Below are 27,521 nucleotides of genomic sequence, written 5' to 3' on the forward strand. Positions count from 1 at the left end.
TTTAAAAATTTAAGTCCATCTCATTGCAGTAAGATACATAACCTAACACTGTACTTAGCAAAGTGCTGTAGATTATACAACTTTTTACTTCTCCCTTACTACTGCATGCATATCACACATGAAAGATGATTTCTTTAAAATAATTTTCTTCAATTACTCAACACTGCCCCTTTTTTCCACTTTTTTTTTTAGGGGGGGGGGGGGGGGGCAGGTTCCACTATACAAAGTAAAAAAGAATGTCACTGCAAAATCATCTGCTGAATATGCATTTCTTTTCAGTAGATACATTAACTACATTGTCTCTGTGCCTTTGGGGTGCATTAAATTTTCAAACCCATCCATCATCTCCCTTCCTCAAAATGACTGTACAATTCATGCCATCACTACCTACCTGCAAGTCTTCCTTGCTCATAGCTTTGAGCTGGGCTCCGTTTATTTTCTTGTCCTTGAATAGTTGGGCATATCTGTAGAGGTTGAGACATGCTAGAAGGTCTACTACATTACGATTGCTCCACTTCTCAATTGGCTAAAAAAAAAAAGAAGAAAATAATATTCTGGGTGAGAAATTTGTAGAAAACACTTCAATGTAGAACAATTTTTAAAAAAAAAATGAAAATATGACCTTGGGTGGAATACAGAACCCTTTACCAAGATTTCATAACAATTACATAATGAACCAAAAATCAGAGACGAAAATTTACATCAAAGATTTTGGGTGATAAAAATCTACTTATTTCTAGCAGTGAAGTGGGGGAGGAAATTATTGAAGCTATACTTAAAATAAGTGAAGGAGGCTCAAGTAACTAAGCGGGGAACCCATTACATCTGTCTCTTGTCACCTAAAGAATCTAGCAATCTATACAGCAGGGAATGCTTTATCTACCTCTCAGGACAGAAGAGCTGTAAAATATTGCAGAACTTGGAAGTTTGGAAGCTAGTGCCAGGATTTGCTGTATATCACAGCTCATATCTGACATATCAAATGCTGGTTTTTAACACAATTGCATAATCTCAGCATATGGAACATTTTTCATGACAACCTTGTGTGTTCGACATTTCCTATTTGTTGGTTTGGAGGCTATGTAAACTAGGCCACTGTGTAAGAGAAACCTTTCTTAATAGGTCAAAAGTGTAGAAAACTACTAAAACAAATCATGATCATTTATTTTTATGATAAGTTACATACACTTGTACAATTTTTGTGTACATTAGACTACTTCCATGATAACTATAGAGTGAAGATACATTTAACTCCTAAAAAGAATCATTAATCTGCAATTTTTCAGATAAGACAATTTCTATGAACATAGGAATACAAATGTCTACTACTATAATGTGTTACATTTGATCTATAATTTAAGAAGATCATTGACTTTATTTAATAACTGATACTTCTATCAAGGAGATAGTTCATTAACTCAAGGTGATAAGGCAATCTTTACCTAAACAGAGAAAAAGGTCACTGGCTTTGGGCAAAAATTTAGCACTGCTTGGAGGTAAGATAATATACCTTTACCTGAAAACATGTTATATTACTTGAATACTCTAGGCAATGTTCAGGGAACTCTAGGGTATAATCAGGGAACTCTTTACATATATACAGGAAGGTAGGTCATAGACTCCAGGGTAAAATCAGGGAACTCTTGACCTTACAGGAAGGTAGATCATAGACTCTGGGGTATAATCAGGGAATACTTTACCTTTTACAAGAAAGTAGTTCATAGACTCTTGGATATAATCAGGGAAGTCTTTACCTGTACAGGAAGGTAGTTCATAGACTCTGGGGTATAATCATGGAACTCTTACATATATACAGGAAGGTAGGTCACAGACTCTAGGGTATAATCAGGGAACTCTTTTACATATACAGGAAGGTAGGTCATAGACTCTAGGGTATAATCAGGGAACTCTTTACATATATACAGGAAGGTAGGTCATAGACTCTAGGGTATAATCAGGGAACTCTTTACATATATACAGGAAGGTAGGTCATAACCTCTGGGGTATAATCAGGGAACTCTTTTACATATACAAGAAGGTAGGTCATAGACTCTTTGTTATATTCAGGGAAGAAGTTCACAGACTTTGGGCTATAATCAGGGAACTCTTTACCTTTACAGGAAGGTAGATCAAAGACTCTAGGATATAATCAGGGAAGGTAGGTCATAGACTCTGGGGTATAATCAGGGAACTCTTTACATATATACAGGAAGGTAGGTCATAGACTCTAGATAAACAAGGGAATCTGGTTATTGTCATTTAAACATTACCTGTTCTTTGTCATAGGTAACAGGTGGATTGGTCACTCTCTCTCGGTGACAGTCAGCATTTTCTGGGGCATTCCAACATTCATTGTGACAATGTTTTCCACATCCTACAAGAGAATACAACATCTATATGCATACTGCCATGCTATGGAAGTAGATCAGAATGCATATGCAGAGGAAACTAAATCAGCTTAAGACAAGTAAGAGAGCCATTATAAGAGTTCTCCTCAGGTTTGTTACAGATCTTACACAATGTTACACAGTTATCCTTGTGCTGTCAGGTTGTTCAACTTCTTTATAATACAATATTATTCAACAAGCTCATGATAAAATATAATATGAACACATATTTTTTCATATTTCAGTTAATTAGGTCAAAAATCAGGAGCTCAATCAAGTATTCAGCTTTGTAATTAATCAGTTTGTATTTTGTACCTTCACACTTTTTGCCGACCTGTTTGGATCCCCACATATAATCGTCACCTGTCAAAAATAAACCAGTAGTAGTTTACTGTTATCTTCACCTAATTCTGTAGATCACCAATGTTCACACATCACACAAGTACAGCAGTTAAAATAATTAATAAGGAAAAGTATCAACTTTCAATCACCTGAAATAGTCAAAAGGACTAAATCTGTTACTATATATAGACTTAAATTCATCAGTAGTCAACATATACAGGGTGTGAGTCTGTCTACTAATGTACTCACTGTGCCAGAGAAGAACCCAATTCTTACTGTTTAATGCATATAAAAATATTTACTCAAGCCTTGAATATTGATCAAGTTATTTAAAAAGATGCCAGGTCAGCAATTTACCTGGTTTCTAAAGATAAACCTACATTCAATGTGTAATTAATGTCTTAAAAACAAAACTGAGCTTACCTTAAAAGTCTCTTATTCAGAAAATATATGTAGAAGTCAGATTAGTCAGTTACTTCAAATAGCATATACATATCCCCCATTTTCCCACAAAATAAGACTCCCTCAACCCCTAGATCCTATTTAAGTCACCCAGAATAACAGGGAATAGCATATACATATTCCCCATACATTGTTAATACAGGTTTATGACCACATGTCAATTTGCAGTTTGATAACCCCAACTGCTGCACCTAAAGTTACTTTTATGGATTATATCATATATTATATGCATGTATATATGTGTGTGTGTTTATCTGTGTGTATGTAACCTTTCATTTAGAACTTTCTATCTTTTCATTGTAAAAAGCTTGTATGCCTTCTGGGCCCAAAACTGGAAAATAAAATTATCTTATCTTATCTATTCCCCACTTTCCCACAAACATGACAAAATAAGACTTTCTCAAACCCTAGATCTTAAGTCACCCAGAATAACAGGGAATAGCATATACATATAGCCCACTTTCCCACGAAAACACAGACTCCCTCAATCTCTAGATTCCAAGTCACCCAGAATAATGGGGAATAGAATGGAAATGTCAAGGCCTTTTCAATATAGGATCTTACATAATTTAAACAAATAATTTCATTTTTTTTAATAGAAATTCTGATATAAATTGTAGCTTCCAAGAACACACACTATCAATAGGAAAAAATTCCTGCAAACGGAAATGTTTTTCATTTCTGTAAAGAGGTTTAGCGAGACACTTCCTCTATTGGGGAATAGTTCCTCTCTAACTATGTTAGTGAATACTTGTACAATAAGTTACAACTTATAACCCATCTCCCTGTTTCATGATCTTTTTTGTTGAAAACAATGTTCCATACAGTCAGAAGCCCAGTATGTAGATATCTGTCTGGACTGCTCTGTATCAGGTAAGTATAATTACTGAGGAAGTATTGGTCTATTTTATATAAACGAGGTCTATTTTACTGATAAATAATATCACTATCTCTGTATTTAGTATATACTGTATTAGCCTGGGGAAAGGTCCTGAAAAAAAAAATCAAACTGGGTCAGGATTGCCTGACCTAGCTGTCTGAATTAATATATGTTTAAAAGAGAGTGGCTTACATTAAAACACATCAAGTCACACATTTTAGATGTGTTTTCCTTGGTTTTGACTAGTTGATTAAATATACAGATTCACCTGTCATTATAAGATGAAGGGATTCTTATAGGTATCTGGAAAATGAGACTGGCTCTTACTAGGGCATTAAAAGCAGGATTAACTGTACAAGTACACATATACACTCAAGATAGAATACTCACAGTAGTGGCATAGAACTGGCTGTATCACATATATGTCTACCAGGCGATGTGGAATCTTGGGTAAATCTGTAACAGAACATAAATAATCGGTAAACATACATCACATCATTTGCTTATCTTTTACATTGACTTAACAATTTCATCAATATGTCTTTTAATCCCCCCCCCCCCAATTAAATAATACACACTTAACAAAGTAACATTCCTATTTTATACAGTGTTTAAAGTATAAAGAGAGTGTCTTCTGTAGACAAACACAGTGTTGTCATAAAGACTATAAGTCACACAGTTACAATAGCTGTCTACAAATACTGTAGACAAACACAGTGTTGTCACAATGACTGTAAGTCACACAGTTACAATAGCTGTCTACAATTACTGTAGACAAACACAGTGTTGTCACAATGACTATAAGTCACACAGTTACAATAGCAGTCTACAATTACTGTAGACAAACAAAGTGTTGTCACAATGACTGTAAGTCACAGAGTTACAATAGCTGTCTACAATTACTGTAGACAAACACAGTGTTGTCACAATGACTATAAGTCACACAGTTACAATAGCTGTCTACAATAACTGTAGACAAACACAGTGTTGTCACAATGACTATAAGTCACAAAGTTACAATAGCTGTCTACAATTACTGTAGACAAACACAGTGTTGTCACAATGACTATAAGTCATAAAGTTACAATAGCTGTCTACAATTACTGTAGACAAACACAGAGTTGTCTTAATGACTGTAAGTCACACAGTTACAATAGCTGTCTACAATTACTCTAGACAAACTCAGTGCTGTTAAACTGACTATTAGTCAAACAGTTACAATAGCTGTCTACAATTACTGTAGACAAACACAGTGTTGTCACAATGACTATAAGTCACAAAGTTACAATAGCTGTCTACAATTACTGTAGACAAACACAGTGTTGTCTTAATGACTGTAGGTCACAAAGTTACAATAGCTGTCTACAATTACTGTAGACAAACACAGTGTTGTCATAATGAGCTGTCTACAATTACTCTAGACAAACTCAGTGCTGTTAAACTGACTATTAGTCAAACAGTTACAATAGCTGTCTACAATTACTGTAGACAAACACAGTGTTGTCACAATGACTATAAGTCACAAAGTTACAATAGCTGTCTACAATTACTGTAGACAAACACAGTGTTGTCTTAATGACTGTAGGTCACAAAGTTACAATAGCTGTCTACAATTACTGTAGACAAACACAGTGTTGTCATAATGACTATAAGTCACACAGTTACAATAGCTGTCTACAATTACTCTAGACAAACTCAGTGCTGTTAAACTGACTATTAGTCAAACAATTACAATAGCTGTCTACAATTACTCTAGAAAAACTCAGTGTTGTCATGATGACTATGAGTCACACAGTTACAATAGCTGTCTACAATTACTGTAGACAAACACAGTGTTGTCATAATGACTGCAAGTCACACAGTTACAATAGCTGTCTACAATTACTATAGACAAATGCAGTGTTGACACAATGACTATAAGTCACACAGTTACAATAGCTGTCTACAATTACTGTAGACAGACGCAGTGTTGACAAAATGACTATAAGTCACACGGTTACAATAGCTGTCTACAATTACTGTAGACAAATACAGTGTTGTCAAACAGACTATTAGTCACACAGTTACAACAGCTATCAATACTTAAATTACCTGTAGCTTTTTTAAAACTTTGCCAAACTGCTTTATTATTAATAAGTCAAATTGGTATGTATAACGTAACATTACACCTAAAATTATTAACAATCTAACTGAATACAGTTGTATCCATTTTGTGACAATCTTGGATTATTAATGACAATGCACAATCTTATACAAAAAATTGGTTTCTAGATTATATGCATTATAATTGTTTAGTTTTGAGTTCAAAACCCATTAGTGTCATTGTTTCTTTCAATTTAAGGAAGCTCTGAACATCAATGAAAAATGTTTTTTCTTTTTTAGCTTTGAGAAAATTACATCATATAAAGGTGTACATATTGTGTTAATCTAGGCATATTGAGTTAATCTAGGTCATTTCAACATAGGCTACCTGCCATATCTCCCCATGAAAATTTCAAAGACAAATGAGGTATTATTAGTGAACAGAAATCACTGACAATTGGGAAAATACATGTAAATCATTTCTCATATTATTTAACTTGGTCTAATATAATGTGAAGAATACTTTAGTCTATTAAAAATTGTGTCATTAACTGTAGATTCCCCTTTATTTTTACATCTAAAGGCAGATCACTCTGTGCATAAAACTACCTTACATTTAGAACTCTTTAGTATGCAGTGTAATAGAGCTTCCTTAAACTAAGATTAAAAAAGAAAAATAAATCAAAACAAAACAAACAACAAAAAAATACTAAATTGCTATTTCCATTTTTTCCCCTCCAGAAAAGTGTCATCTTACATTTGAATTCACATATTAAAGTCATTGAATATTATAATTTTGGAAAGTCTGCATGAAAACCCCATTAATCTCATTAGATGGTGATTAATATTCTATATATATACTGACTTAGGCTTATCAGGTCAGATTTTAAGCTGCATTAACATTTGCTAATTCGGTCTATAATTGCTCAATCATATCATGTTAAAATTCAAGCTGTCAAACTGATTGAAAATCCTGCAGGAAAGAAGACATTAAAATTTTCATAAATGTTCTTCGTAAAAGCTTAATCATTATCAGTGTGCACATGAGAGAATGTTTAATCAATACATGTTAATTTTTTGTGAAACACTTCTTCTCAATGGCATCCATTTTTACCTCTGAACAAAAAAAAAAAAAAAAAAAAAAAAAAAAAAAAAAAAAAAATCCGATCACGGTTTACCTGTCTTTGTGCCCTCTCTGATATCTATCTCACTCCTAATCCCAATGACTAAGTCACTGCTAAAGTAGACCACAAGCTTTTTCTATCATATTAAACTTCTTACCTTAAGAAATTTTCTGAATTATTAACGGTCCAATTTCAGGGAAACACACACTCCTCACTATCTTACACACTGTAGCTCTGACACTGCAACCCCAGCAAAGCCTTCCACTAACCCAGATCGCAGTGACCCAGTGACCTACATAGCTGGCTCCAGGTTTATATTGGGAATACTTAAATGTCTTTCTCCATGCATGAGGTAGAAAGTGGACACAATCTAACAGCACAATAGAGTGCAGCACAATCTAGGAGCAGGGTTAGGTGCACCACTGTACACCAATATATTAAAAGCTAGCTCAGTAACAGGTTGCACTCCATCTATTTCTGGAACCAATAATTATTGAGTGTCCTACATTCACGAGGAATAACTGGGCTTATCATTAATTCAGTGTGTCAATCAGAAGTACTGATAACGAGAGGCACAATTCCACCTTTTACAATTTAAATGGCTTTTTGTGGTATAAAGTTAAAAGTTTTAAAACCACAAATACAATAGGCTTACCAGAGAGAGAGAGAGAGAGAGAGAGAGAGAATATTTAGACTAATAAAACCTTTCAAACTTGTATTGAATTGTAGCTTATGAAAATTCAGGTGACTTCAGTAGATGTGGAAACAAAAGTAAACATTTAGTTGAATATTCCATTTACTATTTTTTCCTCAGGGTCCAAATTAAAATAATAATATTAACCAGTTTGTATCCTCTGCATAAGCAAGCAAACTTTGCAATGGGTAACATTATATAAATACTGCATGTAGTTGAGGGTAACACTGAAAATTTTCACCCCATGAAAACCAAGGTCAAACGAGATGCAGCCGAGGTTGACAATGGTTTTTGAGGGGTGAAAATTTTCACCATGTTATAACTTTTTGGAGGGTAAGAGTTGAAATGGACACCCCTCAGAAAAACTCAACCTCCTCTGATGCATCAATTAACAATGGTTTTCTCATTGGGTGTCAGTTTCAACTGTTACCCTCCATAACATGCACTGTCTACATTATGTACACAATAAAGTCATCACAAGAGGTTCATGAATTATAAAGCTCGCCTGTCAAGTGTCTTAGGAACAAACTAGACTTTAAAAGTAATGCAGTTTACATTACAAAACCTGAAGAAGAGCTTTAATATTGATTAATTTTCTTTTAATACAGAGCTCTTTTCCAAGAGGTTTAATTCATCTTAAAATGGCCACGAACCCCCAAGTCCTCTTAATAACTTCATACCCCAGAAACCACATTGTAGTTATTAACTGTAGTTATTATTTTTGTAGTTACACTGTAGTTTAATATTTAAAAAAAAATACTTAAGCATTTGCTTCCAGATTACAACTCTTTCAAAAATTACCCTGTACATCCCCCTGTGACAACAATATGCAAGGAATATGTCACCTTAAGGTAGCCCCTGTCATCAACCACAATCAGGAAGTGCTATATGTAAAAGGCATATTATAAGACATCCAGAATGTCATTTCTAGGTCCGACAAAATAAACACACAATAAACCGTTATAATGGAGTATTTATGTATATATTTTTTGACTGGACAGAATTGTACCCTGTAGAGAAGGCTCTTGTCAGGGCAGAATTGTACAATTATATTTAGGCTTCTTTCAGGACAGAATTGTCCCAACTAAGATGAATTCTTTGATGATGAATTGTGTAATTTGTCAAATTTGAGGGAATTCAAATTAAGTGTCTCCCTCTGCATTTACCACATACATGTTGGTGCTGACCTCTTAAGATATTTTCCTGTTTTCAAATATATGTCTGACTCAGACTATATTTTATCTTTTAGTTAGCATGATGAACTGTAACTGCAATGAATCAACAGGATTTGTCTGAATAGTCCCTGATTAATTACAAGTGACAGAAGGCCCTTTTTATTTCATCTAACTAGATCTGATTAACATCACGGCTTCTATGTACCAGTGCCCTAGAAATAACCTTTCTACAGTCTCCTGTTGAAAAATCAATAATTTCTCTTCATATGACACAGAGAACTCCATCAGCAGCAGGGCTGTAGAACTTGTCATAATCACAGAAACAGGTGCTCAAAACACCTTCCTATACTAATTAACTCCTAAGCACAAATAGGAAGGACTCAAACTGTCCCTGCTTAGCCTTACTAAATCCTGACTACAAATTGGAAGGGCTCAAGCTGTCCCTGCTTAGCCTTACTGTCCAAGTCCTGACAACTACAAATAGGAAGGGCTCAAGCTGTCCCTGATTAGCCTTACTGTCCAAGTCCTGACAACTACAAATTGGAAGGGCTCAAGTTGTCCCTGCTTAGCCTTACTAAATCCTGACAACTACAAATTGGAAGGGCTCAAGCTGTCCCTGCTTAGCCTTAATAGATCCTGACAACTACAAATAGGAATGGCTCAAGCTGTCCCTGCTTAGCCTTATTGTCCAAGTCCTGACAACTCCAAATATGAAAGGCCCAAGCTGTCCCTTCTTAGCCTTGCTGTCCCAATCCTATCCTACAGGATCTCCCTGTCCTAATCACTACCAACTACAGATAGGTATTGCTCAATCTGTCTTACAGGATCCTCTTGTCCTAATCACTACCAACTACAGATAGGTATTGCTCAATCTATCCTACAGAATCTCCCTGTCCTAATCACTACCAACTACAGATAGGTATTGCTCAATCTGTCTTACAGGATCTCCCTGTCCTAATCACTACTAACTACAGATAGGTATTGCTCAATCTATCCTACAGAATCTTCCTGTCCTAATCACTACCAACTACAGATAGGTATTGCTCAATCTGTCCTACAGGATCTTCCTGTCCTAATCACTACCAACTACAGATAGGTATTGCTCAATCTGTCTTACAGGATCCTCTTGTCCTTAGTAAATCACTACTAGCAGTACTATCCTACAGAATCTTCCTGTCTAATCACTACCAACTACAGAAAGGTATTGCTCAATCTGTCCTACAGAATCTTCCTGTTGCTATTGCTCAATCTGTCCTACCTATCTGTAGTTGGTGGTGATTAAGACAGGGAGATTCTATAGGACAGATTGAGCAATACCTATCTGTAGTTGCTAGTGATTAGGATGGGAAGATCCTGTAGGACAGATTGAGCAATACCTGTCTGTAGTTGGTAGTGATTAGGACAGGAAGATCCTGTAGGATAGATTGAGCAATACCTATCTGTAGTTGGTAGTGATTAGGACGGGAAGATCCTGTACGACAGATTGAGCAATACCTATCTGTAGTTGCTAGTGATTAGGACAGGGAGATCCTGTAGGACAGATTGAGCAATACCTATCTGTAGTTGGTAGTGATTAGGACGGGAAGATCCTGTAGGACAGATTGAGCAATACCTATCTGTAGTTGGCAGTGATTATAATAGGAAGATTCTGAATCTGTAGAATTTTAACCAATGAGAATAACAGCACTCACTCGGAGGTGCTTCAGTATCAATATATCGATCATGTCATTGCTGGTTTTTTGCAGAAGATTTATTCAAAAAAAAAAATATATAAATGCAATATGTAAAATATTAGCCCAATTTTAGCCCAACCATAAACCCTATCATCAAAAATTTGAGGGGAAAAAATCCATACAATGTAAAACTTTCATCCCCTAATGTGGTCCCAACTTATCCTCACAGGTCATTAATTTGAATAAACTTGAATCTACATTATTCCAAGAATTCATGTAAGTTTTGTGTTCTCTGATCTATTGGTACTTAAAGGACTTATCGCATGATTTTTCAAAAATCTTAATTTTATGAAAAATATTATCTACAACCTTGTTTATCAAAATTCTGAATACAATAAATGTTGTTGAAAGCATATTTTAAGAGATATTGAGAGTTGAAATTCAAATACGGCAATATGCATATTTCAGTCGGATTTCGGCGAAATACTGCTCTGACATCATAGGCGACAATTCAGTGATAGAGAGATGAGAATTTGCACACTATTTACGAAGTTATCAACGACAAATGCAGCTTAATTATGAAAAATGCTGAAAAAATAAATTCCTACCAGGATTTTCAATTACCGTAGAAACATGAACTAGTCCTAAGGTATAAGAATTTTGAGATATTTTAGTTTTTTATTCCAAACATTTAGAATCTGTAGGTCTGATTACCTGATTACGGCAATGTTTCATGATCGGAAAATTATTTTTCAAGACCGCCATCCTTTACAAAACATATGAAAGCATACTTGCATAAATTAATATTATGTTAAAAACGAAGAATAACAAAGTTATGTAATATTAAATTTGTGAATCAAATAAGTTAATACATGTGATAAAATGACAAATCAAATTGTATTGTGATGGCAAGTTTCTTCGTCTTCGCCGCGTCTCCCTCGCTATCGTCGCTGCTATTTTTACAATGTTAACGGATTTTTCAGATTATTTCTTGCTGACAATTCTAAAATATAAGGTTGGATATGAAATTTCATATCGATAAAATCAGTGATTTGGTTGTCCATAACGCAGAAAATTCAGGTTGTATCGCGTATATTTTACTAAGATTTACGTGAAGAACTGATCAGCCATTGTCGCCTTTGACGTCACAGGGTCACGTGATCGCTATCTAATTAACTTAGATTTTTAATTCAGGGGTTTTCATTTGAGTCAATAATTGGTTAATTACCACGGTTTATCCTCAGCAAAAACACAAAATTTATAAACTGTGGTCATAAGGAACGTTTTACGCTTTTAATTTCAAATAATTTAGAAACATGCGATAAGTCCTTTAAGGTTTTGAAATTATGTCAATAGAATTTCATGACTTCTTACTAATGTCCCCTTGAAAGAGGATGTGACCCTTCTTCATATGAACAAATCTGAATCTCCTTCACCATAGAATGCTCTCTAGCTGGCAGGTTTGATTAAACCTGACTTCATGATTCTGAAGAATTAAAAATGTGAAAAGTTTACAGTCAATGCAAACAATTTAATTAAAAGTTTAATGCAAACAGATGAACTGTACACTTTATCATGGTATCATCTTCAGTAGAGATAAATGACAGACAGCTAGAGATGGACTGTACACTTTATCATGGTAGAGATAAAGGACAGACAAACTTTCAGGCACTTTGGATACTTTATCATGGTGTCATCTTCAATAGAGATAACAGACAGGCAGCAAGATAGACAGGCTGGACACTGTATCATGGTGTCATCTTCAATAGAGATAAGAGACAGACAAACAAACAGACAGCTACATAGCTGGACTGGACACTTTATCACATTGTAATCTTCAGTAGAGATAACAGACAAATAGACAGACAGACAGCCAGATAGATGGCCTAGACACTTAACCTTTTATTACTCTTTAGTAGAGCTAATCATGTACACCAGTGATGCATCTAAAGAAAGCCCACTACAAATTTAATGCTGCTCTCACATTTTTATCTCCACTAATTGCCAGGACGGGTGAACTTGGTACAGCTGACCCCAAACCTCAGGTTACACCAGTACGCATCACCCAGTAAAACAAAACAGAAGTTTTATGTTTTAATGTTCCGGGTTGATTTATTGAATTGCACATTGGTGTCAGAGGAAGTCCTTACCATGTCAAAGAATGCTTATTGGTTACTGAAGATTTCTGTTGTTAGGAAGCTAGCTCACACAGAACATCTGATGATGCTTAGCATGTTCTTAAATTAGAACTAAACTAAATGGTGCTCACTTCTGTCAGTGTACACAGCAGTTCTATCTGGATTTGACACTTTAATTAACTATCTTTTACAGTGCCAGTTTAAAGTAGATCAACCCTTGGTATGACCTTATGGAAGATTTCTTTATTTTTTTTATTTTTTTATTTTTTTTTTTTTGCTATATCAATATTCAAATTTTATATGAACAAAATTATAAGCAATTCTGCCATTGGTGTGCTTATTGTTGGACAAGAAAATAAGAATTCTTCCAATTTTATTGAACTTACTGTAAATTAAAATTCTAAATAATTATTTTGCAATGGTATATACCATTGCAAAAAATGAATTAAAACAGCAAATCTACCCCCAAAGTAAAAAACATTTTACTCAGAAAAACTAAGGAATAAAATTAACATTACTTCTTATAAAACTAATATAATGTTGACTTTACTGCATTTAAAATATACCAACAAGGCAATTTACATGTATCCTTAAAAAAAATTCATACTAAAGTATATTTTGAGTGTCATTTGATATGCTAAGTGTTGTCCTTAAATAACTTCAAATATTGCAAAGAAGATGTTGGTCTAGTGATGACAATTTGGAGATAAAGGGTTCTGATGTAATTTTCTTAAAAATTTAACATCAAATCAACATAATAAATCATATACTTTGCAAATTTTGTTTTAAACTAAGTATTCTTTTAAAGATATGATTTATATTCCCCACTTAAAGGAGTCATTAGAATAAATGATACTAATTTCAATAGATTATTCTTGTCTACTGCGCAGACAAATTCTAAACACAACGAAATAGAAAATTTTATTTTAAGGTCTTCTGTCAAGATAACCTTCCACCATGAATCATAGTTTCTATTAAACCTTCAACTTTAAGGATCCATTTCATTTCACTTTTTCTTCCTATTTGCATTAAATTAAGTAATAGACACAGAGTGACTTATCATTGTTTCTTGATCAAATCTGAGTTTTTCACTGAATGTCTGATGTGCGACCTATCTTATAAATACATATATTTGATTTTCTTTATAACCGACATACATATTTTCTAGAGAGAGAGTTTATCAGTGTATCTATTAAATTACTATTGATGAATATCTATTATGTACAGATATATATTTTTTATTTCCCATCACAGGAAACTTGTTCCTGCTGAAATAATGCGGGATATTTTTAACTCCTGACATTAAGAGTTGCAGCTTGTGATATTTTATTGCATTGTGCAGTGCATTACCATTGCCAAACCACACAACCATATCTGCGCAGTAACCTGGTTATTCAAGCATACCTCTATAATTACCATACACCATGCACTGATCTGATGTACTATGTCAAATCCAGAGCAAATATTGATACTGTACAGTAAGACAATCTTACATGTTAATTAATAATGCATTTAGAACTAAGACGCCATTGTGCCGAAACAGGTTTTTTTAAAGACGTGGGTGGCATGCTTAAAGGGGCCCAGTAAAGCTATTAAGCAGAGTGTGACGTTCTGTTACATGTGTGTCAGTAATTAGACATGCTTCCCCAGTCCTGTCAGATAGACCTCTCTAAATGACGTATTTTCTGTGAATAATGAATAATGAAGAGACCTTTCTGTACACAGAACCAGCCTACTGTCTCCTCGCTGGGCCGAGTCTCTTATTGTCAGAATATCAAACATGTCAAACCTGTCCTAAATAGTTAACTGATTAGACCTACTGTAAGTAAAATCCAAACTAAACAAAAAAAAAGGTACTGAAAAGGACTTTTGAATTTTGTTGACCCATCTCAAGACCTGACTTTGTTTTCTTGTTTGCAGTTTTGTTTTAGCACCATATTTCAGAGAAAAATGAAAGTTCCTTGGAATAACAGTCTTTTGATTTCTGGTTTACGCTATTTTACTTTGCTTCATGATTTTCTGTAACCTTTAGAACACATGTACTTATTAAAAAAGTCTCTAAATGATGTTCTAACTAATCCTCTATAAAATTCAGTCAAGTAAAAAATACACAAATCCCTCCCTCGATACTCCCAGCTCATAAATTCAAAGAAAATTGAGTCATATACTTTAAATTTGGTTTTAAAAGTCTGCCGAAAAAAAGTTTCTAAAACCCAATTAACCTTCTTCTACAACAATTGTGGCATCTGTCTTTAAATGTCAAATGACTTCGTTTGCTACTTATGCACAATATAAAGTCACAATGTTAACAATATTTGTATTCTCAATAAAGTTACTGAATTAATGAAATAGTAATTAATTGATGTTGAAAGCACATTATATAATTGTTGACGACATTGTAGCATTTTCCAGATGTCACGTGTGATCAGGTGAAATATGGTGTGATTAGGTCAAATAGGTATCATAGGTAAAATAGCAAAACATTACAGGGGACTCCAAATTAAACTTCCACAATTTGTTGCAAATAAATATCAATTAAATGCAAAAAGTAAACATATGAAAAGTAAATTTATACCATAATTATGCCCCCGGATCGAAAGATCCCGGGGGTATATTGTTTTTGTCCTGTCTGTCTGTTTGTCTGTTTGTTTGTCTGTCTGTCTGTTGTCAACTTTAACCTTGCCCATAACTTTTGATTGGTTGGAGCTATGACTTTCATATTTCACTTGTATATTCCTTGTGACAAGACCTTTCTTTGGGTACCATCATATTTGACCTTTTGACCTTGACCTTGGAGTTTGACCCACTTTTGCAAAATTTTATGAGACTTTAACCTTGGCCATAACTTCTGAACAGTTGGAGCTTGGGGTTTCAAACTTCACATGTGTATTCTTTGTGACACGGCCTTCTTTTGGATACCAACCACTTTGACCTTTTGACCTTGAACTTGGACTTTGACCTACTTTTGAAAAACTTTAACCTTGGCCGTAACTTTTGAACAGTTGGTGCTTAGGGTTTCAAACTTCACATGTGTATTCCTTGTGACAAGACCTTCCTCTGGATATCAACCACTTTGACCCTTTTGACCTTGACCTAGGAGTTTGACCTACTTTTGAAAAACTTTAACCTTGGCCATAACTTTTGAATGGTTGGAGCTAGGGCTTTCATACTTCACATATGTAATCCTTGTGACAAGACCTTCCTTTGAATACCAACGACTTTGACCTTTTGACCTTGACCTAGGAGTTTGACCTACTTTTGAAAAACTTTAACCTTAGCCATAACTTTTGAATGGTTGATGCTAGGGCTTTCATACTTCACATATGTAATCCTTGTGACAAGACCTTCCTTTGGATACCAACCACTTTGACCCTTTGACCTTGAACTAGGAGTTTGACCTACTTTTGAAAAACTTTAACCTTGGCCATAACTTTTGAATGGTTGGTGCTAGGGCTTTCATACTTCACATATGTAATCCTTGTGACGAGATCTTCCTTTGGATACCAACCACTTTGACCTTGACCTTGACGCTTGACTTTTATTTTAAAAACTTTAACCTTCACCATAACTTTTGAACAGTTGTATCTAGGTCTTTCAAATTCCACAGGTGTTTTCCTCGAGACAAGATCTTTCTTTGGGTATCAACATTTTTTATCTTTTGGCCTGGATTTTGACTTGCATTTGAGAAACTTTAACCTTCAACATAAGCTGCCATATGGGGGCATAGTGTTTGACAAACACATCTTGTTTTCCTTCTTCTTTCAATCTCACTGATCTCCCTATCTTGATAGTTTCTAAGATTAATTCAGTCAACTGAATGATATCATGTAAGCTACTTTTCCAAACAATACAAAAAGTGAAAGTTTTTAACAGGAAGGATGATAGGATGATGCAGTCTTTAATCCTTTGAATTCTCCCTGGGGAAAAAAATCTCTATTGCCTGTATGATTTTTGTCAACCATTATTGTTGTTTTAGCAACAGAATTGTGGCAGACTTTTCTAGGGATTGTTGGAACCCTTCTAAAAAATCTGCTTGTCAAAAAAAAAAAGATTCAACTTGGATTTCCTGTTTTCTCAAACCTTCTTATGAAGAGCTTTATGATTTAGTTTCATGTGTTAAGGCAATTTCCAAAACTCATAAAAGATTTTTACAGTAATTAAGAATTGATGGGGGTTTACATTACAAAATGCTTATCAAATATCCATGTCATGTTCAAAGAAATTGATAACATGTTCAACATAAGCTCATCAATTATGTATCACTGGCAATGAAGCCATCATTTATAAAGCAATTAAACCAGTTTCCAGGACCCAGTTTTTCTCAAGCTGCCTCATCTGCAGAGGATATCCAAATTGGGGAAATCCCCTTCCATTTTCTGTGCCTCTCTTTAAATCAAACTTAAATGGCTCTGTGACATTTAGTTTTATTACCAAGTATATTGCTTTATTATCCCTGTGGAATCATTTACAAAGTACTGCTGACCCAGTGATTCTGACCTCTGTCAGATTTCACTAGATACGTCACATTGTCTGACTTTTGAAGATTAAAATTCAACACCTGATGTCTAAAGCACAATGAGAATCAAGTATCATTAAATTAACTTGTACTTTCATTTTTATTATAACAGTAACGATCTATCATTGAAAAATTATGCTTTTATGCAAAATTTGCTATAACAGTCAGAAAATATATCTGCACATGAATAATAAAGCATACAGACATCCTGCTAAGAGAATTCAGACAGCATCAAGATGAGATCAGCTGGTAAGCACAAGCCCTCCTGACCTATTCTGACCATTTCCTCCTGACCTAATACATTGACCATTTATTTCTTTTGACTGTTCTCCCTTGCCCTATATTCAATCCGTTTCTCGGTTACCAGGTGCTTGTATCTGAGGGTTAATTGTGCTGAAGTTCCACATGGCCAACACATTTCAGAGTCACTGCAAACTTTAGGTACAAAGTCATTCTGACAGTTTGTAACTGGGTCAGCAATGTTCAATAGGACCAAAACATGGAGAGAAATCGGTTATCATAACAAAAGATTGGGTTTTACTACCCCAGCATAAAGTACAGCAAACAAATCAAGCTGGTGCCGCACAATAGGACCAAGTGTGGATATTGAGTCACCCCGAGAAATCAGGTTACTGGATCAGTGTATGACAGTCAAATATTTACAAAGTGTGACTCTGCATAGGTGTACACCTGTGGCATTCCCTACCTCGTGAGCATTCCACACGTGTTATCTCAGTGCAATCTCGAGCATTCCACACCTCTAAACTCAGAATCATTGTACTAAATTCACTATGCAATCTCGAGCATTCCACATCTGTAAACTGACTCTTTGTACCTAAACTCATAACACTTGTCTGAATTTATTACCCTGATTATGTCAACAACACTCTCAATAGTGTTTTATCTCGGGGTTTGTTTGTTGACAAACTGCATTATGTACTTAGATATATATATATATATATATATACATTACTAACTGACATCCCTTTTACCCAGTCTTGTTCTTTATTATTGTTCTCTTGTTCTTCATATGAGCTATTATTATCCTTGGTATAAATTACAGATCTTCTATTTGACAATTTCTCTCAAAGATAACTCTTAAAATGTAGTCTGTTTCTGAACTAAATTCTAATTTGTAGTTGACAAGAACACATGCAAACTATTGTCAGCACAGAAGATTTCTAAGAAAACACCACCTATACAAGAGAAAAAAAAAATCTGTAGAGGTCTGTATGAAGTCAGGTTGTCTTCATAAGAATCTGTTCCCACACAGAGACCAATTTATTTGTCAGAACTTTGAAGCACGTATATCTAGTGAACAGGTGGTCAAAATCACCTGAAAAATCCCACTTTTCCAGGTGACCAATGATCTCAGTACTTGAGAAATGGAAAGTTTGATTCCTCCGGTCTCTTTCAGGCAACAGTGACCCAGAAAAGCAACATTCAACACAGTCTGAAATTGATTGTTTGATCACTGTTTGATCACTGTAGAGAACTTAAATTAGAATGTTCCTATTGTAGGTTAGGATCCATTCTTCTATACAAGGTCTTTGTTGGGGCCCCATTCTGAATACCGTACCAATATATTGACTCCTATGACACCCTGACTTACTTTTTACGGACCTACCGTGGTGGGGTTTAAGAACTTTAAATCTATTTTGAGAAAAATCAAACACATCCTAAAACAAGCTTTTGTTCCCTTTCTCTAAATAAATAACATTCATATTTAGCATGTTAGTCTGAGTCACATTGTAAGGGAAACAATGTTATGTAAAAGAGCATACTAGATTCTTCAGAAAAATCAATTCTCCATGAATCAGAAGATGTCACCATGGCAACAACTTACAACCAATTAGTTGCTGTGTATTTCCCACTTATTTTGCAAGTGATATGCAATGGGTCTTAGAATTATAGGAAATTTGTGTTCTGTCTATGGGTGGGGTTTAAGGTCTAGTCCCTCCATCCCATAGCTTCATCACATGTGTCACTCATAATAATAATATTTTAGATGTGTTTGAACCCAGGTTAGTGGGTCACTGTCCTACTGGCCCCTCCTCCCTGGTGTCTGACTGGCCCTGTGTGAAGGACCCTCAGCTTATATAACAACACTTCACTAGCAATCAATTTAGTATTCCTATTGGGAGATCCATACCAACAGAAAGCTCAAGGTTAATGCCCCCTGATAGATAGGAGGCTTACACAGTAGAGGCAGTGAGAGTTATGTACAAACCTGGTGCTATCACACTCAGGGTCAATGATTGATAGGGAAATGTCTCCTACAAAAAAATCACAGATGAACTAGTCACCCATCTAACTCACAAACTGTGCTTATATATATCATCTATATACTCGGAAAATCCTGTACTGCAGTGTATACTTTTTTCCCCTGAAATTTTCAGTGATGCAAACTATAAAATTAATACTCTTTTCCCACCCAAATTTCTTCTTGACAATGACCTAATAATATTCTTAGAGTATACATATCATATGTATCTATGTACATACCTATCTGTGGGGCCTGCTTGATCATCTGAGGAGTGATGTGCTCTACATAAGGCCCCGGGAAATACCCACAAATCTTCTGGTTTTGATTGTAACCAATCAGCCACCCCTTTGGATTTTGGATGTCATCATTGATTGGTTGTTTGACCTCCAGGATATCATCTTTGTCCAATGGGATGTCAGAGATTTCCTCCTCAGCCTCGTCCCCGTTTTCTTTGGGTACGTACTTGTACAGCGCTCGGTAGTATTCCACTCCATCCATTGTGCACAATTCTGGAAGCATTTTATCACTGGTTATACTAGTTAGGAATGGATACTTACATAAAAGTGGATACTACATAAAAGTGCAAGCTTTCTGTACAAATATGTATATGTATATATTTCATAATGATCTAAGACTTGATACTAATTGATGTCTGAAAAAAACAAGATGTGTTTGTTAAACACCCAAGTTGGTCAAGTTGTAATGTCAACAATAGTTCCTTGACATACTATTTACAATTATGGACAGAAAGATGTTGTATTCAATTACATCATATGTGTCATGCAGGCAATCCATTACTTTATTGAAATCCACATCTTTTGAGGACAAATGCTGATCCTGATAGAGTAGGTTTGTATGTAATGTGATCCTAATCAGGCACTGGTAGTTATTTATGTTTATTAATCTTAGACAGATTTACGCAGGGTCTTTGATCTAAGTTCACTCAAAAGGATATTTTTAAATAGAATATGCATGCCAGATGTGAGGAGTTTACCTACTATAGTTCAAAAGTTAAAGGCAATTAATCGTGTTATTATTATTATTTTTTTTTTTTTGCAGAAAGACAGACAGGACAAAAACATTTTTTCCCCGATCACAAAAATAGATTGACAAGTGTTAATCATTTCCATAATAAATGATATTCTAGATGTAATCTACTTGGAGTTACATGATCATTTACACATAACTTTCTGGAAAGAAATGCCAGGTTTCCTCTCTGGGTGATCTTAGGGCCAACCACCTATAGGTTGTCATCTTTTAGCTCCATTCAAGTCCATATTATAACCATAACTAAGCTAAGTAGCACTTTTACACATCTTATATTTCACATTCTAAACACTTTTCTTGTTTGATCTATGCACAAAATATACACAAAAAACATAAACCAGCTCCTCTAAAAATTATTCCATTCATCTTCAACCAGTCAACCATCTTCATCAAAAAATTAACTTCTTTAAAGAATTAAACAAATCTATTATCTTTACTCTCAAGAAAATTTAAATTTACAGTTCTTTTATATTTATTTCTTTATTAACAACTGAGCATAAATCTATCATAAGAAATAATCGGGATTACTTAGCTCAGACCCTATTATTAATAGCGTAAATTAGATCTAAATACTCTCCACAAGAATGTACAAAGAGAGGTAACTCTATCTGGTATCAACCCAAACCTTCCTTTTTCTTCAACCTTTTTTTTTGTAAACACGATGCAGGTGAATCAAATTGTGTGCATTTCATAAACAATTAATAATTATAAAAAACAAGACAACTTTCCATCAAACAAGATCTATAAGTGAGTCATTCAATAAGAACACTTGATGAGTTACACAAGATTAAATCAATGCCTGAATGATTTGTACGATTTACCGAGTAAAGCATGCTCCTATGTAAATGAAGAGAAGGTAATACGCAAAAACATCAGTCACCGAATTCCTCTTATCAAGCTATTATCCTTCCATGCATTCTCCGTGTATGAATAAATCAACAAGATCAAAAAAAAACATTTTTTAGATTTCTAACATTCAGACTTGATCTCCCTGATGATAACTTAATTTCTGAAGTAGAAATTTCTTTGACAGAAAATTTATGTAAGTCAGAAAAAAGTTCAATCATGTGTGTTATCTTAGATAGATAGGATAGTAGTTATTAGGAGTGATTGTGGGGAAAAGGGAGGGGGGGGGGGGGGAGGACACAGGCACATTATAATTATCAATAACAGTAGTCAAATACATGCATCAAAAACTCAAAATACATATAATGTATTTATACATTCACAACTCTTTCCTTCACAACTATGGTCACTACTTATTAAGGTTTTAAACATTTAAGCCAGGAGGCTCATGCACATTTATCAAATTATGACAATCTTAAAGGTTGCATCCTGAATGCTGGAGCCATAAATTCTATTTTGCCTACTTTATAATAAAGTTAACAGTGAAAAATTGGTCAATGGTGAAGTTCACCCGGTCAAGGTTGGTAGACCACGTATATAAGGAAAACTTGCATCATTCCTGCTAGATATCAAAGGGAATTCAAAGCTATATCTCTCATGGTTTAGAAAAATTAAGACAATTTGGATCCCCATCCCACCCCCCACACCCCAAAATGAGAAAGCAATATTATTACTGGTAGACAGTATCACTCTGCTTAGCAAGTACCCAGATAACTCCACATTGTACACGTGTAACTTTCACCACCCATCTTCATCAGACAAGGTTTCTGATCCGCCACTCTCCTCACAAACTCTTGGCCTATGATGCTAACAGAAGTCGGGATTGTTTATCAAGATGTCAAATCTTACTTCATTCGTACAGCTTGTGTCACAGACAGAAATAAAAACCCACTTTCAAATTTTAAGTATTTAAAGAATAATTAACAAGCGGTTATCGAGCGATGTTTATTTGTTATTTATAATGCAAATCTATATCTGAATGTCTGCAATAAGATAACATAATGTGGATGTCAACTTAAAAGTTGGATGATGCCATAGCTATTAAATATAGAAAGGCATTTTATCTTACAGATCATTGTTCATTCCCAAAACTATAGAGTCAAGAAATCTACTGATTGTCATTTACTATAGCACTCAGTGACTGGTCAAATGATATCAATTTACTCCAATCATAACTCAAGAAAAAAATCCAGATTTTTAATAGCACGATAGGCCAAGGGTTTGTCAATAGAGTAGTGGATCAGAAACCCTTGGCTAGTGAAGATAACCACCCAAGGATATAGTTATCAAAATGTTACTAATTTAAGGAAGCTTAAAATAATCTTTTTTTGCAAGTTGCTGACCCAAATTTCTAGAGTGAATATGTAGATTTCTTTTTCTTATAAAAATCAATTTTAGTTTATTACTTTACAAATTGGGTGATGCCAAGGTAATATTTTTCCTGCTGAGTTGATCATGACATATATATTGAATTAGTACAACTGATTAATAATTTTTCTAGATAATGTACCATATGTGGCTGTATGTGTCATGTCCAGTTTGATAGCTTGTAGTGTAATTGTTAGGGTAATGCCAATGTTTTTGTCAGATTCTATCTCCATGATTTTCACACAGCTGTAGCAGCAGTAACATCTCTCAGGGATATATTGATTTGATTAAAGCTTTTAAGGTCTTAGCCTCCAGTGATGTGTTTAAAAACAGTTTTATGAAAGATTACATAATCTACATTGTCATCTAAAAGTAAGTAGTGATTGGGAATGGCTTGCACCATCAACCATGCACCATAGTCTCAATGAAGTAAAAAATGGTGCATAAATCAACCATGGGCGATGCCTAGGTGTGCACTCAAATTTTAGCCATATCTGTTTGAAATTTTTTGTGCACAACTTTATTAATTGTTTTACTTTCATTTTAAATGCAGTCATTTTAATACTGTACAAAAAATCTCATGGGTTACACCCAATAAAAACTGCTTCCTATTACATGAAAAAAAAAAATATAACTTACATTTGCCACCCATATTAAGACATCCCTTCCAATCATTTTGAAATGCACAATATGCATTGAACCTTAAAAAACTTCTTTATCAGAAATGTGATCTTTTTTTAGCAAGAACTGGATTGATTTAGAAAGCACATCTTTGCTTGTTTGTGGATTTTATAAACCATTTCCTAGATACATTTTTCTCTTTTACAAGATGTTTTAAACACAGAATAACTAGTCCATTTTGAACTATCATCCTCAAATTCCCAACAGTCAGAGTCTACTTTGTCCTTTTGTTTAACATCTTGTGATTTATGATCACAGTTACAATTTATGTGAGGTAAATGTCTTATTAACAGTACAGGTTTGACCAAAGTACTTACATATGAAACTGTAACAAAAGTGGCAAAGAAAAAAGTTTCCATACATTTTTCACATATGCATAATAATTTATATATTTTCATGAAAACTACTCAATATGACTCAAAGCTCGCATATGATGTAAATCTACCAACTTAATATGCAAGCTGCTGAAACCTTAAAAAAATATGTGTGTCTTTCACACACATTATGAGGAATATATAACACTGTCTGCTTTAATCACACTAGACTTTGAAGCTGCATATGCCATATTGAACTTAATGGATGATTAGCAAATTTAGGAACCCAATACAGAACAAGAGGCCCATGGGCCTTGATGGTCACCTGAGTAACATAAGTCTCAGGCTCCAACCACTTTACCCCTACCTGGAACTGGCCTCATGTAACAAAATTTTTTTCAGTATGGTGAAGACACTGTTATAATTACATGTATGCTAAATATACAGGAGGAAAGAAGAAGATTTTTAAAGAATTTATGCATATGATCAATATAGCCTTGCCCTAACACCAGAACCTCTGACCCTTGGGCCATGGATTTCACAATTATGCTTATTATAATCATGCCGACAACTTGGCTGCTTGATGTCTAAAAATAAAGAAGAAGATTTAAGAAGAAAACAAGAGATGTTTGTGAAACACTTATCCCCCCCCCCCCCCCCAAATACTTGGAATTTTTCAAAATCCAAGGGGCATTACTCTGTCAAAAATTGCTCGATTGTACCAAAAACAGAACTTGACCTAGATATTTTTATGATAAATCTGCATACCAAATTTCATTTCAGTATTTGCAACCTCTGCGAAAAAATGAACGGAAACTGCAAATAATTGGAATTTTTCAAAGTCAAAGAAGGGGCATAACTCTGTCAAAAATTGCTTGATCGTACCCAAAACAAAATATGACCTAGATATTTCTATGATAAATCTGTATACCAAATTTCATTTCAGTATGTGCAACCTCTGCCAAGAAAATGAACGGAAACTGTTAGTGGACTGACAGACAGACAGACCAACTGACAGACAGCAGCAAAGCAATATGCCCTCCCTTCTTCGAAGGGGGGCATAAAGATTACATTAATTTTGATGGTTTTAGCCCCACCCCTCATGCCCCAGGGAGGCAGAGATCACAAAATTCACAATTCACCCTAACCCTAACCCTTTGCCCATAGATACTACACAGCGAAACTTGTCTAATCCCATCACCATTGCTTTCAGAGAAATTTGTCAGATTGGACACATTTCAGATTAGACAATATTTTGCTGAATACTGCTGAAAAGGACTACAGTTTTGATCATAATAGACAAGATTTTGGAATACACATCCAGATTTTTCTGTATATCAAAATTTTGATACAAATTAAGCCAATTAAATCACAGTGAATCTTTAGTGGAATAAATCCATATTCTGGAGAAACTGCAACTCAGTCATGTCAAATCAATAAATTTCAGGTAGATCTTTACCACTGCCAACTGGAAACTTTCACTCAGAACTGGGTGCAGGTAAACTTCTGGTAATGACTTGACTCTGTGGGTACAAACTGATTTGATAATGAGCTGTTTAGGACACAGACTAAACAGCTGATGAAATATGCACATCCATCTTGCCCACTTCTTATGGACTTGGGACACATAATAAATTTCAATGTCAGTACAGGATTAATCTATTTTCTATAAACTTTCCTAAAAATATTATTTAAAGGAGGACAAGCAGTAGTTATACTTTTATAATATGGAACTTTTTCCTCCTTGCACTACTAAAATACTTCAAACTATCTATACATTATTATAACATGAATCAGACGTGGATCCAGGAATTTAAGTTAGGGGGGTGCAAAAAGTAGGTAAGGGGACTGGGGGCCCCCAGTGGGTCCAAAGCGAAGCCCTGGTGGAGGCCCAGGGGGCGAAGCTCCTGGATTCTAGAGATTTTTTAGGGTAAAAATGAGGTCTACCGAGTAGACATTTTTACATTTTCTTGACGAAACTATGATTTGTACTATCTTTGACAATTTTAGGGGGGGCACCCGGTGCCCCCCCCCCCCCTTAAATCCGCCACTGTGAATCACTCACAAACTAATATTACAATATCATGTAGCATAATGTGACATCATAACATTAAAGAGTGACATCACAGTAGCCAATCAAATGCTCACCAGAGGTTCTCTAAAATAACAGAGAAACAAAAAAGAATCAGACTGTTTGAGGGTGATGAAATGGGAGAAATAACGATACTTATCATACTAACCTAATATTTTGAAGGACTGAATTCAAAAAATCGTTTTCTTTGTGCTCTTCCTCCTGGAGAATTTTATCCTTTGTATAATTACACAATTGGACCACTTGTTAGATACAAATTTAATTTCTTTTCACAAAGTAAAAACAAAATGGCTACATCAGTTTTAACACGAGTAGTATAAGTGACTTTTTTCTAAGAGAAATGCTACCGTCCACAAATTATAACAGAGTAAAATCGGGTTCAATTTCATTAAAAAGAAATATTTTTATCAGTCTGCATAGACACTGCAGATAAATAGTGTAAAGTGTAAAATACTTCCAGGAAAATGGCACAAAAATGAAAATCGGTGAACATTGTTTTAAGTGGACACTTTTATAATTTAGCAATACGGAAGAAAACATGGTATGTTTTCACTGACTAACATTTTAAAGGACTTCCCTGTTCCTCGGCTACTGAGGATGCAAGACCGTTTCCGTAACACCCTGTCCTGCAGTTAAGCAGTATTTACACTCTTTATAATATAAATTATCTATATATATGAAATTAAAAGTTTTTTGCTTAGTACCTGTTAAAACTTGCGGTCAAAGCACGGTTGGACTACACTCACACAAATCAGTTGACATGCAATCCGCCATAGCGAAGGGGAAGTGGTTTGACGTCACGAGACGTTGGACGAAGTTGTTTCCCTTGTTTGTCTGCATCTTGATGGCGCCAAAACTAAATCAAAGAATTAAATCAATAATAAACTATTAATGAAACTTCTGAAATAAGAGAGCCGTGGACAGAATATATAGAGGAAAAAACTTCTCAAGAACAAAATGGCGGCTGTTCAATAAATCAAATCAGTATTTTTTTCAACACCAGGCAGATTCAAGTTTCTGCAGCATGCATTTATAATTAAGCAGCGGATTTAAAACTTTTTTGTAATTAGTTCTTTTCCCATCCCAATTATTTTTAACCATGAGATACAAATTTGCAGCTTGTTAAACTTTTACAGGTGTTGTATTTTTTCTTAAGTTGATTTGCATTTTGCTCTTTTAACAGTTGTTTAATTTCTAAATTTTTGAATTATTTGTGCATAATTTTAGAGAGTGTTACTTTTATCTATTTGTTATGACGTTCTGCAGGTTCCATGCATTTCGCTCGGCCAAGTAAATCAAAATTAAGGACTACTGACCCTCTGCTCTAAATTTCACAATTTTTTTTTTAAACTTCCCATCATTGATTGTCATCAA

The 27,521-nt window shown here is 34.7% G+C and overlaps 1 protein-coding gene across 3 annotated transcripts in view; it reads right to left on the bottom strand.

The window, feature by feature from the left end:
- Window positions 1–26,961, bottom strand: part of LOC133200780 (phosphatidylinositol 3-kinase regulatory subunit alpha-like) — a 45,245-nt gene extending 18,284 nt beyond the window's left edge. For 2 of the 3 annotated variants that reach the window (XM_061336574.1, XM_061336573.1), the window contains exons 1-6: window positions 26,852–26,961; window positions 19,979–20,248; window positions 4,462–4,527; window positions 2,703–2,750; window positions 2,271–2,374; window positions 392–526 (exon numbers count right to left, since the gene is read on the bottom strand). In XM_061336574.1, coding sequence (XP_061192558.1) covers window positions 392–526; window positions 2,271–2,374; window positions 2,703–2,750; window positions 4,462–4,527; window positions 19,979–20,237 — 612 coding nt within the window. In that variant the 5' untranslated portion in view covers window positions 20,238–20,248; window positions 26,852–26,961. Of the gene's footprint in view, window positions 1–391; window positions 527–2,270; window positions 2,375–2,702; window positions 2,751–4,461; window positions 4,528–7,434; window positions 7,561–19,978; window positions 20,249–26,851 lie in introns of those variants that run through there. The other variant, XM_061336575.1, reaches the window with a different exon arrangement.
- Between the last annotated feature and the right edge of the window lie 560 nt (window positions 26,962–27,521).

This window comes from Saccostrea echinata, unplaced genomic scaffold, assembly GCF_033153115.1.
Source record: "Saccostrea echinata isolate AGI-Se365-2 ecotype Australia unplaced genomic scaffold, CSIRO_AGI_Sech_v1 ptg000041l, whole genome shotgun sequence".
Classification (NCBI taxonomy): domain Eukaryota; kingdom Metazoa; phylum Mollusca; class Bivalvia; order Ostreida; family Ostreidae; genus Saccostrea; species Saccostrea echinata.